This window comes from Scomber scombrus, chromosome 22 (assembly GCF_963691925.1).
Source record: "Scomber scombrus chromosome 22, fScoSco1.1, whole genome shotgun sequence".
NCBI lineage: Eukaryota > Metazoa > Chordata > Actinopteri > Scombriformes > Scombridae > Scomber > Scomber scombrus.
The window spans coordinates 21,223,745-21,241,588 of NC_084991.1; the positions used below are offsets into that span (position 1 = coordinate 21,223,745).

At 38.6% G+C, this 17,844-nt stretch overlaps 1 protein-coding gene across 1 annotated transcript in view; it reads right to left on the reverse strand.

The window, feature by feature from the left end:
- LOC134004337 (NACHT, LRR and PYD domains-containing protein 12-like) overlaps window positions 1–17,433 on the reverse strand; it is a 28,527-nt gene extending 11,094 nt beyond the window's left edge. Inside the window, exons 1-7 of the mRNA XM_062443568.1 lie at window positions 17,154–17,433; window positions 15,978–16,280; window positions 14,496–15,891; window positions 6,451–6,621; window positions 5,515–5,688; window positions 3,018–3,191; window positions 1,136–1,309 (exon numbers count right to left, since the gene is read on the reverse strand). Coding sequence (XP_062299552.1) covers window positions 1,136–1,309; window positions 3,018–3,191; window positions 5,515–5,688; window positions 6,451–6,621; window positions 14,496–15,891; window positions 15,978–16,280; window positions 17,154–17,433 — 2,672 coding nt within the window. The remainder of the gene's footprint in view (window positions 1–1,135; window positions 1,310–3,017; window positions 3,192–5,514; window positions 5,689–6,450; window positions 6,622–14,495; window positions 15,892–15,977; window positions 16,281–17,153) is intronic.
- Between the last annotated feature and the right edge of the window lie 411 nt (window positions 17,434–17,844).

A 17,844-nucleotide genomic window follows, 5' to 3' on the forward strand; every position in this document is an offset into this window, starting at 1 on the left:
AGCTTAGAGGAAGTGGATGAGGGAACTAAAGGAAAAAATAAGGTTTTTAAATTATTATTAACAGACCATTATAAGTCATGTACACCCACATCATTGCTAGAAATAACATATCTCTTCTATTATTAGTAAAACACAATTTTATCGCTATGAAAGACACTGTGATGTTCATTGACGTCAGTTTTTGTGTTTATTGAATGTTTAAAGCTTACAAGATAGCCTGCAGTTAAATTGTTTGCCGTATATGATGCTACAGTGTGTGTGTGTGTGTGTGTGTGTGTGTGTGTGTGTGTGTGTGTGTGTTTGTGTGTGTCTGTGTGGGTGTGGGTGTGGGTGTTCTGAAAGATAAATATCACTGACCAAACATTATTCATTAAAACACATTAAAGAATATAATAAAGAAATATTTCTCCTTCATCAAGTAAACTGGATCAGTTTCAAACAGATATTAGTTGAGATGATCTTCTGTATACAGATGTGACTCTTTTTGAAGAAAATCACTCAAGTCCTTTTCCAGTGTTTGCTGTAATGGTGGTGTTTATTTATCTGCCAGGATATCGGTGAGTAGACTGACACAGAGCGGGTCTGTGACAGTAGACTGACCCAGAGCAAATGAAATGGAAGCATTTTATACAGTAAGGTTAGCACAGTAATCAGCTAGTGGAAAGAAACAAAAGGGCAGGAATGGAGGGAGTTTGCATTCAGATAGGAACCAGGGCCATTTTAGTAAAGGGGGAAGGAGGTTCTCAGACAGTCAGATGTCAATGTTAACTGACAACGGCCAAAACAGGAGGAGGTACTGTAGCAAACGGTAAAATCATTAGAGGCAAGACTGACCAAGGCTCTGTTCCCAGACGTCACTTGCTTATCACATCTCTGCTGAAATGTGTATTTCTTCTTCACTCTACCAAAACATTATAAACATTAATTGATTTTAACAACTAACAATGGACATTTTTTACAGTTTCTTTAAGAATCAGTCATCTTTTATAACTACAGACTTAACTTTGTATAGTAAAAAGTTAAATATGGAAATAAGAAAATGAAGTTCATGGATATAAGTTATGTATGTACATAAATTAGGTTCAGTTGTTAAACATTAAGATCAACAATAGTAACAGACAGTCAGTGAACTGACCTCAAAGTCTCCAGTCTACAGTCTGGACTCTTCAGAAAATCACACAGCAGCTTCAGTCCTGAGTCTTGGAGCTTGTTAAAGCCAAGATCCAGCTCTGTCAGATGGGAGGAGTTGGACTTCAGAGCTAAGACCAGAGAAGCACAGCTGATCTCTGACAACCTGCAGCCGTACAACCTGAATAAAGAATAAATGATGGAGAATAAAATCACTACTGGTTTCCAGAATCCACAATTTATGCCACCTTCAATTCAATGGTTGTGTTGTTTGAAAATGTTTTATGGGATGGTCTGCACCAAAATAACACATTATATCATCATAAATGTTTTAAATGTCTTGTGTCCACATACTCCATTTTGTCATTGAAGTTGAATTTGTAAATTTATACCTTTACCTTTAATTAAAACAACTAGTTGCAGATTTATGGGCCATCAATTTGTCCTTTTTGAACTACAGCCCCCCCCCCCCCCCCCCCCCCCCCCGGTAAAAAAATAACTAAGTAACTTTTTTTAACAAGATCATTTTTACTTTTACTTGAGTATATTTTTAGACCAGTACTTTTACTTGTACTCAAGTCAAATTTCATAAAAGTAGTGGTACTTTTACTTGAGCAGAATATTTCAGTACTCTTTCCGCCTCTGAATAGTATATAGTAATAAAACGAGTCTCTACCAAATCTCTGCAAAACAAACCATTCATGAATACCTCATTATCAGATAGACAGCAAGATTAATCCTTAACGAGGCTTTCAGAGAGCAGAGAGAGTTTATTCTTCAGTTTTAACCTTTTGTATTTATGGAGAAAAAACATGAATTGTATTAAATGTGAAAAATGTAAGATTATTTTTTACATTTTTGAATAAATATGGGTCAAACATGTATCAGCTGCACACAAATGTTTTTACAAAGTACAAAGTAAAAAGTATTTAGGGTGGGTTTTTTTAACACTGTCAAATGTAAAAATGGGTCAGATTTGATGCTGAAAAGAATGTGAGGGTTAAACAGCAGTGCTCAACGTGTGTGTGTGTGTGTGTGTGTGTGTGTGTGTGTGTGTGTGTGTGTGTGTGTGTGTGTGTGCGTGTGTGTGTGTGTGTGTTCTGGAGGATCAATATTAATGATCAAACATTATTCATTAAAACACATTAAAGAATAAAGAAATATTTCTCCTTCATCAAGTAAACTGGATCAGTTTCAAACAGATATCAGTTGAAAGGATCTTCTGTATACAGATGTGACTCTTGTTACAGGAAATCATTCAAGTCCTTTTCCAGTGTTTGCTGTAATGGTGGTGTTTATTGATCTCTCAGTATATCAGTGAGTGGACTGACACAGAGGGGTCTGTGACAGTAGACTGACCCAGAGCAAATGAAATGGAAGCATTTTATACAGTAAGGTTAACACAGTAATCAGCTAGTGAAAAGAAACAAAAGGGTAGGAATGGAGGGAGTTTGCATTCAGATAGGAACCAGGGCCATTTTAGTAAAGGGGGAAGGATATTCTCAGACAGTCAGATGTCAATGTTAACTGACAAGGGCCAAAACAGGAGGAGGTACTGTAGAAAACGGTAAAATCATCAGGAGCAAGACTGACCAAGGCTCTGTTCCCAGACATCACTTGATTATCACGTCTCTGCTCAAATGTGTATTTCTTCTTCACTCTTCACTAAAAATTATAAACATTCATTGACTAACAACTAACAGTGGACATTTTCTACAGTTTCTCTAAGAATCATCTTTTATAACTACACACTAAACTTTGTACAGTAAAAAATTGAATATGGAAAAAAGAAAATGAAGTTCATGGACGTAAGTTATGTATGTACATAAATAAGGTTCAGTTCTTAAACATTAAGATCAACAATAGTAACAGACAGTCAGTGAACTGACCTCAGAGTCTTCAGTCTGCAGTCTGGACTCTTCAGAAAATCACACAGCAGCTTCAGTCCTGAGTCCAGAAGGTCGTTTCCACTCAGATCCAGCTCTGTCAGATGGGAGGAGTTGGACTTCAGAGCTGAGACCAGATAAGCACAGCTGATCTCTGCCATACCGCAGCTCCTCAATCTGAATAAAGAATAATGGATGTAGATTAAAATCCATTTATAATCCAATCAAACATGTTCAGCTGTGTGTGTGTGTGTTTGTGTGTGTGTGTGTGTGTGTGAGAAACACAGAGTGCAGAACTCAAGTTTGTTGTTGTTTCCTTCCTGTCCGGTTAATGTGTTACACAATATGAAGTCGATGTGTGTCCATGAAAGATAAGTAAGTTATATTAAGTGATGATTTACTGATTGTTTGTTTCATTACGACCCGTTTATTGATTGATGTAACATTGAGTGTATTTCAGGAAGTTATACAGGAGTGATGTCACTCATTAGCATTATGATAGCTCACTTTCCCACAGTAGCGGACCCCAGCCAGACAGTGGTTAAGCCTACTGATGCCTAAAGAAGCTTTTTATTATTTATGTTCAGCCGTTATCCTTTGATTATGAACACAAATACTCTCCCTTCCGTTCTTCCAAAACACCATTAAAGCCACAAAATAAATAAACAAATAAATTAGCATATATAACAAAAATCAAAAACACAAACGTCAATCAAACTGCATTAAAATGTACAGATGGGGATCAATAAAAACATTCACTGACATATTTATTATAAAAATCACAAGAAACATTACAAATCTAACCATCCAGCATACATTTATCCGTTGCCTTCAACCGTTACCTTTACCATTACAGATTAGTCTAAGAACAAATATTATTAAGAAGGATCTCAAGTTTCATATAAAGTTTGGAATGAGATTACATCTGTTTGGCTGGGAGTGACTCAAGATTCTGTTCATTTTGTCTGCAGCTGCCTTTCGGCCCCATCCAGTTTTTCCAATTACTTTTTGCTACTTTAAAACCAGTTCAATTTTACATACTGTTTATAATTGACCAGCACAAATAGAAATTAAAATAATGGGTTAATCCAATAAAAGACTAATTCAGCTAAATAAAATAAATTGTTTTATTTATATATTTAAAAAACCCTGAAAAGATCATAAGAAAAAGACATTTGGCCCCAAATGAGCCCCTTAACCCTCACACACTTTATATTCAGACCATTCACAGTATCATATATGCTAGTATCATTTATAGTATATAGTAATATAAATAGTCTCTACCAAATTTCTGCACAACAAACCATTCATGAATACCTCATTATCAGATAAACAGCAAGATTAATCCTTAATGAGGCTTTCAGAGAGCAGAGAGAGTTTATTGTTCAGTTTTAACACTTTTTATTTATGAAGAAAATACATGAATTGTATTAAATGTGAAAAATGTGATATTATGTTTTACATTTTTGAATAAATATGATAACGTGTATCAGATGCACACAAATGTTTTTACAAAGTGCAAAGTAAAAAGTATTTAGGGTGTTTTTACTGCTCTCAAATTTAAAAATGGGTCAAATTTGAAACTGAAAAGAATGTGAGGGTTAAACAGCAGTACTCAATATGTGTGTGTGTGTGTGTGTGTGTGTGTGTGTGTGTGTGTGTGTGTGTGTGTGTGTGTGTGTGTGTGTCTGTGTGTGTGTGTGTGTGTTCTGAAAGATCAATATCACTGATCAAACATTATTCATTAAAACACATCAAAGAATAAAGAAATATTTCTCCTTCATCAAGTAAACTGGATCAGTTTCAAACAGATATTAGTTGAGAGGATCTTCTGTATACAGATGTGACTCTTGTTACAGAAAATCACTCAAGTCCTTTTCCAGCGTTTGCTGTGATGGTGGTGTTTATTGATCTCCCAGGATATCAGTGAGTGGACTGACACAGAGCGGGTCTGTGACAGTAGACTGACCCAGAGCAAATGAAATGGAAGCATTTCATACAGTAAGGTTAACACAGTAATCAGCTAGTGAAAAGAAACAAAAGGGCAGGAATGGAGGGAGTTTGCATTCAGATAGGAACCAGGGCCATTTCAGTAAAGGGGGAAGGAGGTTCTCAGACAGTCAGATGTCAATGTTAACTGACAAGGGCCAAAACAGGAGGAGGCACTGTAGCAAACGGTAAAATCATCAGGAGCAAGACTGACCAAGGCTCTGTTCCCAGACGTCACTTGATTATCACGTCTCTGCTCAAATGTGTATTTCTTCTTCACTCTTCAGTAAAAATTATAAACATTCATTGACTTTAACAACAGTGGACATTTTCTACAGTTCCTTTAAGAATCAGTCATCTTTTATAACTACACACTAAACTTTGTACAGTAAAAAGTTAAATATGGAAAAAGAAAATGAAGTTCATGGATTTAAGTTATGTATGTAGATACATTGGGTTCAGTTCTTAAACATTAAGATCAACAATAGTAACAGACAGTCAGTGAACTGACCTCAGAATCTTCAGTCTACAGTCTGGACTTTTCAAAAAATCACACAGCAGCTTCAGTCCTAAGTCCAGAAGCTCGTTGTTACCCAGATCCAGCTCTGTCAGATGGGAGGGGTTGGACTTCAGAGCTGAGACCAGAGAAGCACAGCTGATCTCTGAAAAACTGCAGTCCCACAATCTTAATAAAGAATAAATGATGTAGATTAAGATCCAGTCAGATATGTTCAGCTGTGTGTGTGTGTGTGTGTGTGTGTGTGTGTGTGTGTGTGTGTGTGTGTGTGTGTGTGTGTATTTGTGTGTGTCATGATTTTGCTGAAAATATTGTCATCAAATGAACAGAAATCGATCACATTGCTGCTGAACTCAGTCAAGTCTGTAATTAGAGGATCAATATGACATCAGACCTGTTCATTATTTATTACATGAGTTCTTCTTCCTGTATTTGGTAGTTTAGTAGGTGTGTGTAATTAAAACATGTTATTGATGGCAGTAATCATTCCTCCTGTCCATACTGACAGTGAAGTGGTCTCTTCCTAACACAGCTACACTGTAGGAAATGACTTCAGAAGTTCAGATGAAGCTAATATGATACTTTGACAGTCTGGTAGTCTCACACTTGATTTGTCTGACTCAAAGTTTCAGAATATTTAGTACAATATTCCCTCTTTGAGTTTTGATCCCTCCACTGCAGCTCAGCAAGGAAACACTGAAGAAACTCAAAGATATTTGTGTAACTCAGACTGCTGAGGCCTCATATTGGAAGTCATTTTTACACAGAACAAGACTGTGGATTTTTAATTCCTGAAAATATTTTAATTCACCAGATTTGTGCTCAAACAAATCCAGAAAATGTATAAACCAAACATGTTGAACAATGGTGAAGGATTTGAACTGAATACATAGGGGGAAAAAATACCAAAGCTACAGTCAGTGAACTGACCTCAGAGTCTTAAGTCTACAGTTTGGACTCTCCAGTCCAGCAGACAGACGCTTCACTGCTGAATCAGACAGTCTGTTGAGACTCAGGTCCAGATCTGTCAGATGAGGGTTGGACTTCAGAGCTGAGGCCAAAACTTCACAGTGAGTCTCTGAGAGTCTACAGTCAGAAAGTCTGTAATGACACATATATTACAACATATGTTATCATGAAAGAGGACACTTTATATTTACTTCATGTATTTGATGTTAAAACAGTTTAACATTCATTATCAGTGGTTCTACTAATGTCTTTAAAACGTTTTAATCATTTTTGGCACATTTTATTCCTTTAATGTAACAGAACAGTTGACACACAAACAGGAAACAAGAAAACAGGAGAGAGACCAGTGAATACTGCAGTTATATTGGATGCATCTGAACCAGTAAGCTACCAGAACACTCCCAGTTCACTTGATGGTCTCACTGTGCTTGAATGAAACAATAATTCTCATCACTCTCTCTCATACCTGCAGACTTGAATCTTTGTTTTCTTTTAATCTTGCAGATGAAGGAGAGAAAATGGAGTTACTTAGTCTGTCTGTGTGATCTGATCTCATGTCTGCCTCCACAAAGTTAACATGAGGACATCTTGATTAGAAAACCAGTTTTACTGTCCACCAGTTTTAATGTGACTGCAGGATATTTTGACTCAGTTCAACTCAGTGAACAGTTATAGTTGAGAAAGATCATCTCTCTTCGCTACCTGCTGCTGTTAGCTTCACATCCATAAGCAGCTACATTTACTGACTGCTGACAAACACAAATTAATCTAATGACCTGACAATATTAGACCTGTACATAATTAAATATGAATGTAATTAAATATTTAGATGTGTATGACAGATGACTGCATGATGTTTAGCTGTTGACTTTATTTTCTGAGAATCTGAAAAACTGATTCAGCACAAATACAATTAACAAACCAATAAAGTTGAATAGATTTGTCTGACTCAAAGTTTCAGAGTATTTCGTACAAAATTCCCTCTTTGAGTTTTGATCCCTACACTGCAGCTCAGCAAGGAAACACTGAAGAAACACAAAGATACTTACTTGATGTGGATGTGTAACTCAGACTGCTGAAGCCTCATATTAGTTTAAACTCTGAAAGTCATTTTTACACAGAACAAGACTGTGGATTTTTAATTCCTGAAAATATTTAAATTCGCCAGATTTGTGCTCAAATAAATCCAGAAAATGTATAAACCAAACATGTTAAACAATGGTGAAGGATTTGAATTGAATACATAGGGAAAAAAATACCAAAGCTACAGTCAGTGAACTGACCTCAGAGTCTTCAGTCTACAGTTTGGACTCTCCAGTCCAGCAGACAGACGCTTCACTGCTGAATCAGACAGGATGTTGTTACTCAGGTCCAGATGTGTCAGATGAGGGTTGGACTTCAGAGCTGAGGCCAAAACTTCACAGTGAGTCTCTGAGAGCCAACAGTTAGAAAGTCTGTAATGACACATATATTACAACATATGTTATCATGAAAGAGGACACTTTATATATACTTCATACCCAGTTATTGCACGAGAGAGGTTGAACTGTTTATGCTGTATGAGATATTTGATGTATTCAGTAGAAATATCATTTTATAACTCTATTTTACAACCCTACTCTTTATTATTATTATGAAAATAGTACATTCCCAACATCCCAGCATATCAAATGACATATCAATGGAAAGCCCACAATCTCTTCTTTACAGGACATCAGAGTTTGTACAACATACAACATATACAACAATGTGTATCTCATTTGGTAATTGTCTGTGAAAGGCTCTGGATCATATCTCTGAAACAAATGCTTGCTTTGTGAATGATGAGCAAAAACGATAAACACATTTTTTTGATTAATTATGCATTTTTTTGTGTTACAATAAGAGCAGAGCAGATGTTCAAATTTGACTGAATTTTTAACAGAGATGTCATTTCCTGTGTTCGGTTCCTTTTAACAGCTGTTTTGACACTTTGATCTGACTAAATGATGGGTACATTTTTTAATTACATCCAGAGGAAGTGTTTGGTTTAGATGACACATGAGAAGTTATTGAAAAAGCTAAAAGTATAGAAATTGACTATAAGCATATTCATATTAAATGAATCTACTGATTTTTGTGTATTTAATACACATTTTTGCTAACATTCATTATTATTAAAACAAAAGACAACAGAACAGGTGTGTAAAATAACTGTTCTACTGTTGATAAACTACTCCACTGACAACAATTTAACGGTCCCTTAACCTCCTCTCTCTCACACGTTCAATCTCTCGCGCACACTTTCAACTTCTCTCGCGCATTCTCAACCTCTCTTGCGAATACATTAATTTACTCTCGAATTGTCCAAATCGATAAAAACATGACAAACATAATATGAAAAATGAAAAATATCTATGCCAATTATTGGTTTAATCGACCCCTATTCTACACCAACAAGAGAGAAAACAGCTGAGAGTTTCTTTCTGTGACCAACAGAATATCAGAAAGACTTAAAAACAAGACCATGTAACAGAACTTTTCTCTTTAAAATAATTAAAATAATCCATGAGAAATAAAAGGCATCATTGCTCAGTTCAACACACTCGGTTTTGTCTCGTATGACCAGTAGTTTACGGAGGCTAATGTTGGTTAATGTTAGAAAACTTTTGATATTGTTGTATAAATGAAGCAACGCATTAGTTCATGCAGGACCAGGCGGGGAGTTAGGGTCCTCTGAAATGATGCCAGAAGTAACTTAGAATTGCATTCTATCAAAAGGCCACCAGGGGGCGACCATTTTGTGTTCAAAACATAGACTGTATATAAAATGGACGTAACATCCGTGACGTCACCCATTGGTTTGTGGACTGCTGCTTGGAAGCGAATAGTTTCAGATCTGGGCAGCGCCATCTTGAAAATTTCCGGTGCATGCCGGGTAAAAAAAACCCACGGATTCTACTTATATGGACATCAGGAGGAGCATGAGGCGCCCTCCTGAACCTGTGAACCAATCAACCTGTCAATCACGACGTAGCCACGCCCTAATGCATACCCTTCTTTATCGTCAAATATAAAATCAGGGAGGCCAAAATTTAACATATGAACATCATACTGCATTGAAGAAGGCTTTAAACTAGCAATTGAGACCATAAACACATTTTGAAAACGTTTACTGAGGTGTTAAATCAAGTGAGAAGTTGGTAAATTCTCCATTGACTTGTATAGACAGAAGTCCTTTTGACACCAAAACGGTCGCCCCCTGGTGGCCTTTTGATAGAATGCAGTTTTAAGTTACATCCGTGTTAGCATCATTTCAGAGGACCGGAACTCCCCGCCTGGTTCAAAAGGACTTCCGTATGAAGTCAACAACAAGAAACAACTGGTTACTTTCCTTCTCGGACGTGAAAGAACTGTTCATCTTGACACCTGGGGCCACCGGTTATGACGTAATGTGGATGTGAGGTTGTGATTTGCGCATTGTGTTTTATTTTGAAAGTGGACGGAAGTTTTATTATGACGATTCTGTGTCTGACTTCCTGTCTGATGCAATGTGCTCTGTTGAGCTTGTCGTGAGTTAAGCACAATTTCCACTGGGTCCGTCAGCGGCACGTTACAGCTGCGCCGCGGTCACCAGAGCTGATAGGTACCACTATAATCAATGAGAGTATTTACACAGGGAGCATGTCAGCAACGTCCCAGCAGCGGCTCTCCGCGCCGCAGCGCTATCAATCCGCAGCATTTCTATTTTTCACAGACACGTTTCTAACTCGCGACAAGCTCAAGAGAGCAGATTGCACCAGACAGGAAGTCAGACACAGAATCGGCATTATAAAACTTCCGTCCCCTTTCAAAATAATACACAATGTGCAGATCACAACCTCACATCCACATTACGTCATAACCGGTGGCCCCAGGTCAGCAGTCAATCGATCAAATGGTCTCGGAGAATTAGTCCGAGAAGCAAAGTAACCTGTTGTTTTTTGTTGTTGACTTTATACACCCAGTTCGTGGGATCTCGCGGTCTCGTGATTATCGCGTGATCTCGCGCGAATACTGCTGGCTTGCAAGGCACCACTCCGCTGCTGTAACGCTCCCGGTGTGAGTTGACGCTGGGCAGAGGACGTAGCTAAACTGTGGCGCAGCTGTAACATGCCGCTGACGGACCTGGTGGAAACCCGGCTTTAGAAACAGCTCCGTCAAAAATAGAAATGCTGCGGATTGATAGCGCTGCGGCACGGAGAGCCGCTGCTGGGACGTTGCTGACACGCTCCTGGTGGAAATAATCTCATTGATTATAGTTGTACCTATCAGCTCCGGTGACCGCGGCGCAGCCGTAACGTGCCACTAACGGACCCGGTGGAAATCGGGCTTTAAGCAACACACGCCTGCCGCCTTAACTAACGTCTTCAAAAAATGTACAACGATGTATATTAATGTTCAACCAACTTCTGCAGCGGTGCTTACTGCAGGACAACAGGTCGAAACCACTGTGTCTGACTGTCAAACGTCAACCCTGAAACCACCTGTAGCTCTCCCTACACCTCCCGCTAGCATAACACAGACACGCAAACAGTGATATTAAGTTTAAGGAAACAAACACAGACCGCTGGCTAAAACATAAATCTACATCATCTGAGACAGAACCTGCTCAGAAAAAAACAGCGGAGCCCTAAACACTAATGCAAACAGCGCCATGTGATGTCAACATTAACAACGTTAATCCTCTGACAGGTAACTGACGTTACTATAGTAACAAGTTTCAGGCTAACCGGCTCAGAGTATATGAACGGCTCCAACTAAACAGGTGATATTAGTGGCGCAATGTGTAAAATGCTGCAGTGCTGCGCGTTTTATCAGCTGATGTTACAAAACGCCAATATTAAGTCACTCAGATGTTTCTCATTCATCAGTCCTGAAGAGAGAGAGTGAAGCATTCAACAAAAACGTGATGCTAATGCCAGAGCTGGGGACTCGGACTCGCGACTCGGACTCGAGTTGCACTTAAGTCTCACTAAACTGTGACTTCAGACTCGACTTGGACTCGACCTCAAAAGACTTCAGACTTGACTTCGACTCGAGGCTTGAGACTCGCGAACAACCTTTATTTCATGTTATTATTATTATTCTCATTATTTATCTGTCATTCATCTTTTTGTATGATCTCTGGCTCTGAGCTAGATGAAAACACCAACGTCATGCCACACGCATGCGCCATGTGTGAAGCGCGCATCTTCAGTATCAGACATTGACAATGGCGAGTGCGATAAGTTCAGCAGGAGTGCCTCAGATCATAACGTTTGGATACAATGCCTTCACACTCCCGTTTTCCCCTGGTTCTCCCATATTTCGAAACCATCTCCCGCCGCCCTCCTGTCATTTCTCCCGTAATTGACAAGCCCCAAATTTGTTTGTTAATAATAATAAGAAGCGCACAATAGCAAAGGTTTTATTTTGAAAGCTCAGACAGGAAACCACCGCAACTCTTATTATGCTTAGTGCCACTAACTTAGTGGCTCCGCTACTAATTATTAAAAAACACAACGTTGCGTTAACTATGGTCATTTTATATATATATATATATATTTTATAATATCCCCACACATTCCCTGCTGTGTGTTGTGTTAAGCAGCAGATAAAAGGCAGCTTGGAGAAAAAAATAATGAACATGTGTTTGTACCGCAGTGTTAAACTGCAGTGCAGTGTTTCTGTGATGTTCATGTTTTGTTCATTTTGTTATATTTTACAACATTGTTAAAATAATTATTTTTTTGTTGAAGAAAATACAGTTATGGAATTGAAATAATTCTTAGTGTATGTTTCTTCACATCACATTGCAGTAGATTCTCTATAGTGAACCTACAATTGATACATTTTCATACTGTCCTATATCAAGGTCTAGGTCAAGGTAATAGCCGAAGGTAGATTTGGTAACAGTTTCAGGAGAGGACATCTCAACATACAAACAGATACTTACATACAAACTTCAGTGACAGCACACCACAAAAACAGACATGGGCAGGTGCTCGCAAGGCTAACTGATCAGGATGAAAGATTGTACAGCTCTAAGGTCAGAATTTGAATTTGAATTAGTGTTGGCGAGAGACTTGAGACTTGACTCGAACTCTTGACCAGAGACTTGAGACTTGACTTGGACTTGACCCTCAAAGACTTGAGACTTGACTTGGACTCTAGCTCAAAGACTTGAGACTTGACTTGGACTTGTAAAAAATGACTTGTGAACAGCTCTGGCTAATGCTACTGAAACTGAATATAACTACTTAACTGTATAATACTATATAACTTGTAATTACTATAAAATATAGTTCAGAGAATAACTTAACTACAGAAGATACTCACTGGCCTAACCTGTGTAATCTAATTCAATCCAATGAAACAGCTCTAAATCTACATTTATAAAGCTTATACTACATTTTTTGACAAGAAGGTGAAAATTCTGCTTTATGTGTATTATTTAGTGATCATGGTGTATTAGGGTGCAATGTAATGCACCCAAGTACACCACCACCACTTAGTATGACCTCAGTAATAAACAAAGTAGAATTATCACTTTTTATTGGCAATGTCAACAAAAGCTGAAAATGTATAAACTTCTAAAAAAAAAAGGGGAGAATTTATAGCAGAGCTGTTGTATTGGATTGAATTATATTGCACAGGTGTTCCTAATGAAGTTGCAGATGACTGTAGTTCAGAGAATAAAACTACTAATTACCATATAATATAGTCCAGAGAATACCTTAAATTGAAGGAAAGTGACTGAATGCAAGACGTGGGGACCGATGAGCTTTTTGCCTCCGTTCACAAAATGCTAAAAGACATATCTTAGAGAACATATCTCTCTCTAGCAATTAATGTTGATACATATCATTGCGGAAGTAAATTCGGGACCTTTTCTAGTGGGTAGTAATACCTATGTATACTACACTACTGATGTGTGTTCGTCAAATTTCACTATGCCATCTCTTAGCACCTGGTTCTGTTATACTGTGAGTGTGACACATCGCTCATAGAGCTCTGTATATCTCAAATATTTTATTTTTGTATAAGAAAACAATTTGCATTACTTTGGGACTGAGCCCCCCTAAACATAAAATCCTAGTGACGTCCCTGGTTTCCGCTATGTACATTTTGTCGGGAAGGGCAGCCACGCCTCCAGAATTGCGGCAGAATTGCACAGTATGTATTTGGATACATTGTAAATCATTTCTCCACTCACCTAAACTCTTTCCGTCGGGGAAGTGCGCTCTTCGACTGGCGTTTTCACTGCTGTGCTGACAGCCCAGTAGGCTGTGGGCTCTGATTGGCTACCTAACCTGCGTGTGTTGTGTGTTTCATCAGCTGATGAGCGTCAACAACACCACTGAGGTAAATGCTAAAGTTCCAGTTGACTCTGCTACTCTGCTATTAAGTTTCATTCACTTTTAGAGTAGGATAATAATCAAATATTTGCACCCATGAACTTCATTTTAAATCCAAAAATATGGCTTACAGGAAACATGTCTTATAGGCACATAGACAGTTATTATGTACGCCCTACTTTAGCTTAGTTTGTGGTTAGGGGGACCTTAAAACTGAAACTTGAATGATGATTGGTCACTTGGCCAAGGTTTACTTGTGAAGGCAAATGCCAGATGTAGGCTATGAATCTGAATTAATTTAGGTATTGCCCATCTCGAAAAGGCCACCTCAAAATCCACCAGAATGCAGGAAATCATATCTAACTAAATCAACATTTTAATAATAATAATTTTATACTATTTATGTTTGAAGAACTAAACTACTAAACTACACTGATTTATAATGTTAATCACATCTGAAATCTAGAAATAAATAGAATAACTGTTTTCATTAAGTTAACAGCAATAAACAACCAACTGAAAAAAATATTTACACTCAAAACAGAACACTATTTTAACAATAATAAGAATTATTTTATATTATTTATATTTGAAGAGCTAAACTACTAATCTACACTGATTTATAATGTTAATCACATCTGGACTTACCGAGCCTTTCTGCAGTTCCTCACAGCTGGGATCAGTCTCTGTTGTCCCTCCATTGATGTGTTGTAGTTCTTCAGGTCCAACTTATCCAGAACCTTCTCTGACATCTGCAGCATGTAGGCCAGAGCTGAGCAGTGGATCTCAGAGAGTCTCTTCTCTGATCTGTTCTCTGACTTCAGGAACGCTTGGATCTCCTGATGTACTGAGCCGTCCTTCATCTCCATCAGACAGTGGAAGATGTTGATGCTTCTATCAGGAGAGATATCCTCACTGTTCATCTCCTTCAGGTTGTTGATGACTCTCTGGATGGTTTCTGGACTGTTTTCTGTCCACCCCAACAGGCCTCCTAAGAGACTCTGGTTGGACTCCAGAGAGAGGCCATGAAGGAAGCGAACAAACAGGTCCAGGTGGCCATTTTTACTTTGGAGAGATTTCTCCATGGCTCTCTTCAGGAAGTCATCTAGATATGAGAAACTGTAGTCTTCTCCCAAGAATTTTTTCAGTACCTCTGTCTTCCTGTTGGTGCAACAGTGGTAGATGTAGGCTGCAGCCAGAAACTCCTGAACACTCAGATGAACAAAGCTGTAAACTTTTTTCTTGAAGATCACACTCTCTGCTTTGAAGATCTCTGTAAGAAGTCCTGACAACACTGAGGCCTCTTTGACATCAAGGCCACACTGCTCCAGGTCTTTTTGGTAGAACGTGATGTTTCCTTTCTCCAGATGTTCAAACGCCAGTCTCCCCAGCTTCAGAAGAAATTCACTGTCAGCCTCTGTCAGTTCATGTGGACTCGTCTCAGTTCCCTCATCAAATTTGTTCTTCTTCCTCTTTGTCTGAACCACCAGGAAGTGTGAGTACAGGTCAGTCAGGGTCTTGGGCAGCTCTCCTCTCTGGTCTGGAGTCAACATTAGCTTCACAACTCTAGCAATGATCCAGCAGAAGACTGGGATGGTACACATGGTGTGGAGGCTCCTGGATGTCTTGATGTGTGAGATGATTTTGCTGGACAGCTCTTCACTGAATCTCTTCTTGAAGTACTCCTCCTTCTGGACGTCAGTGAAGCCTTGTACTTCTGTTATCCTGTCAAAACATTTACGAGGGATCTGATTGGTTGCTGCAGGTCTGGAAGTGATCCAGACAAGAGCACGTGGAAGCATATTCCCCTCGATGAGATTTCTCAACAGCACGCTGACTGATGACTCCTTTGTGACATCAGACATGACCTCCTTCCTGTTTTTGAAATCCAGTGACAGTCTGCTTTCATCCAGGCCGTCAAAGATGAACACAACTTTAAAGTCTTTAGATTTAAGCATCTCTGCTGTGATGTTCTCTAATGTTGGATAGAAAGCACGGATCAGCGTGAGCAGACTGTGCGGCTCATCTTTGACCAAGTTCAGCTCTCTGAATGGAAGTGGAATCAGCAGACTGATATCTTGGTTTTTGGAGCCAGAGTGAACTTCTGCACTGAGAAGGATTTTCCAACACCAGCGACGCCGCTTGTCAGAACAGTTCTGATGCGTTTCTGTTGGTTGGGTAAGGCTTTAAAGATGTCGTAGCACTTGATTGGAGTGTCATGGAGGACCTTTGTCTTGGAAGCTATGTCAAGCTGCCTCACTTCATGTTGAGCATTATCCTCTTCAATCTTTCCCTCTGTGATGTGGACCTCAGTGTAGCTATCATTGAGTTCAGTCTCACTCCCTGATTCTTCAGGTCCTTCATTCACTTGCTGAGATGTACTTATCATAGTGTCCTTATGTGTATGTAAATCCTCCTGCTGACGACTATCTACTGAAAGAGAAGAAAAATATAGATTTGATCAACTGTCAGTGTGTTTAGATGTATTTCTGTAACAAGGTCACTCAGAGAAACCAGGTTAGACGTGTAATCGAGGAACATGTTAACATGCACAGTACTTTAAAACATGCCTTTCTTATTTTATCTGTATTAATGACAGAAGGTATTTATTAGTCCTGAGTATTTAACAGTTTTGCGCTGTGTATCTGAGTCAGAACTTTTCCTCACAGTCTGAATGTGTCTGAATTCAACCAAGAGTAAAATGTTAAATGGTGGAAACCAACATATTTGGACTTATAGAGGAAAGTTTATATTAGTTGTACTTTAAATACAATGAAAAATCACTCTGTGCTGTGATCTCCTCTTTCATACAGCTGCCTCCACTTTCTCTATCTACAGTCATTTGTTGAGTACATGTTACGTGTTTACATGGCAGAGAAACTGTCGGGCTCCAGGAGAAAGCTACCTCATTCATTGTGAAAGTCAAAGTCTCTCTGATCAACAACCCTGATTACAGTAACCAATAACAGTTACTGTGGTGACCACCTGTCAGAAGTACATCATTGCCCATTGTTGTGTCCACAATCAACAATAATCGTATGACCCCCCCCCCCCAAAAGAAAAAAAAAAAAGCCTGCCTCCAGGAAGTCCTGTATGTGTCAGAGCCTCCAGTGTCTGTTGGTTAGTGGAGGAGATACCACCACAATTAGCATAGGCATCAGTTTGTGTAATTTTGTCTGCGTTGTTATATGTTGGCGTTCTTTATATTAACACATTAATATTAATAAAATACTGTAACTCATAACTCATGTAATTATTTATGAACTTCATGTGTCACTGCTTTTCTGATTTCTTCCTCTAATTTACCTTTTGGTCTTAGTTGGAAGTTTTGTAAACGCTGCACCAGATCATTCCTTCTGATCCTTTCTAAAACCTTCTTGGTTAGCTGCAGAGCTCCATGATCCTGATGTTTCTGTACCATCAGATCCACTGTGTCCTGCCTTGCTGCTTTCTCCAGCTGAGCCACTGGGATGCCTTTAAAGCCCTCCAAGACGTCATCCAGCTCCAGGAACCATTTGAACTTCTTGAAGTCATCTTCTTTTAAGTTTTCAAGAATGTTCAAGAGCTCCTCTTTATGTTTCGACATTTTGGCCCCCTGCTGAAAATAATATGCATTTTAAATAAGAGGACGTGTTCAGTTCTCATCTCATGTCACTTTACCAGTATGACTTTTGTACATGTTCATCTTACATATTAATCATCTAATGCTTGAAACAACTTTTATTATTTTCATACTTTCAGTCTTTCACTACTGCAAAACTCTATTAGCAAACAACAAACTTTTGCAGCCATGTTCCAGGTGTGAGGCTTTTGGTGTCTGTATTTCATATCAAATGAGAATATTTCATTCTTATTGTTGTACTTTTGGTGGGCAGTATCATGTCTTTATGAAGTGCTCTGCTGGTATTACAACAAACTTTTATATTTTTACGTCACATACCTTTACAGGAGTTCATGAATGATCAGCTGGTAACGTTGGACACTGAGGGGAGCTGTT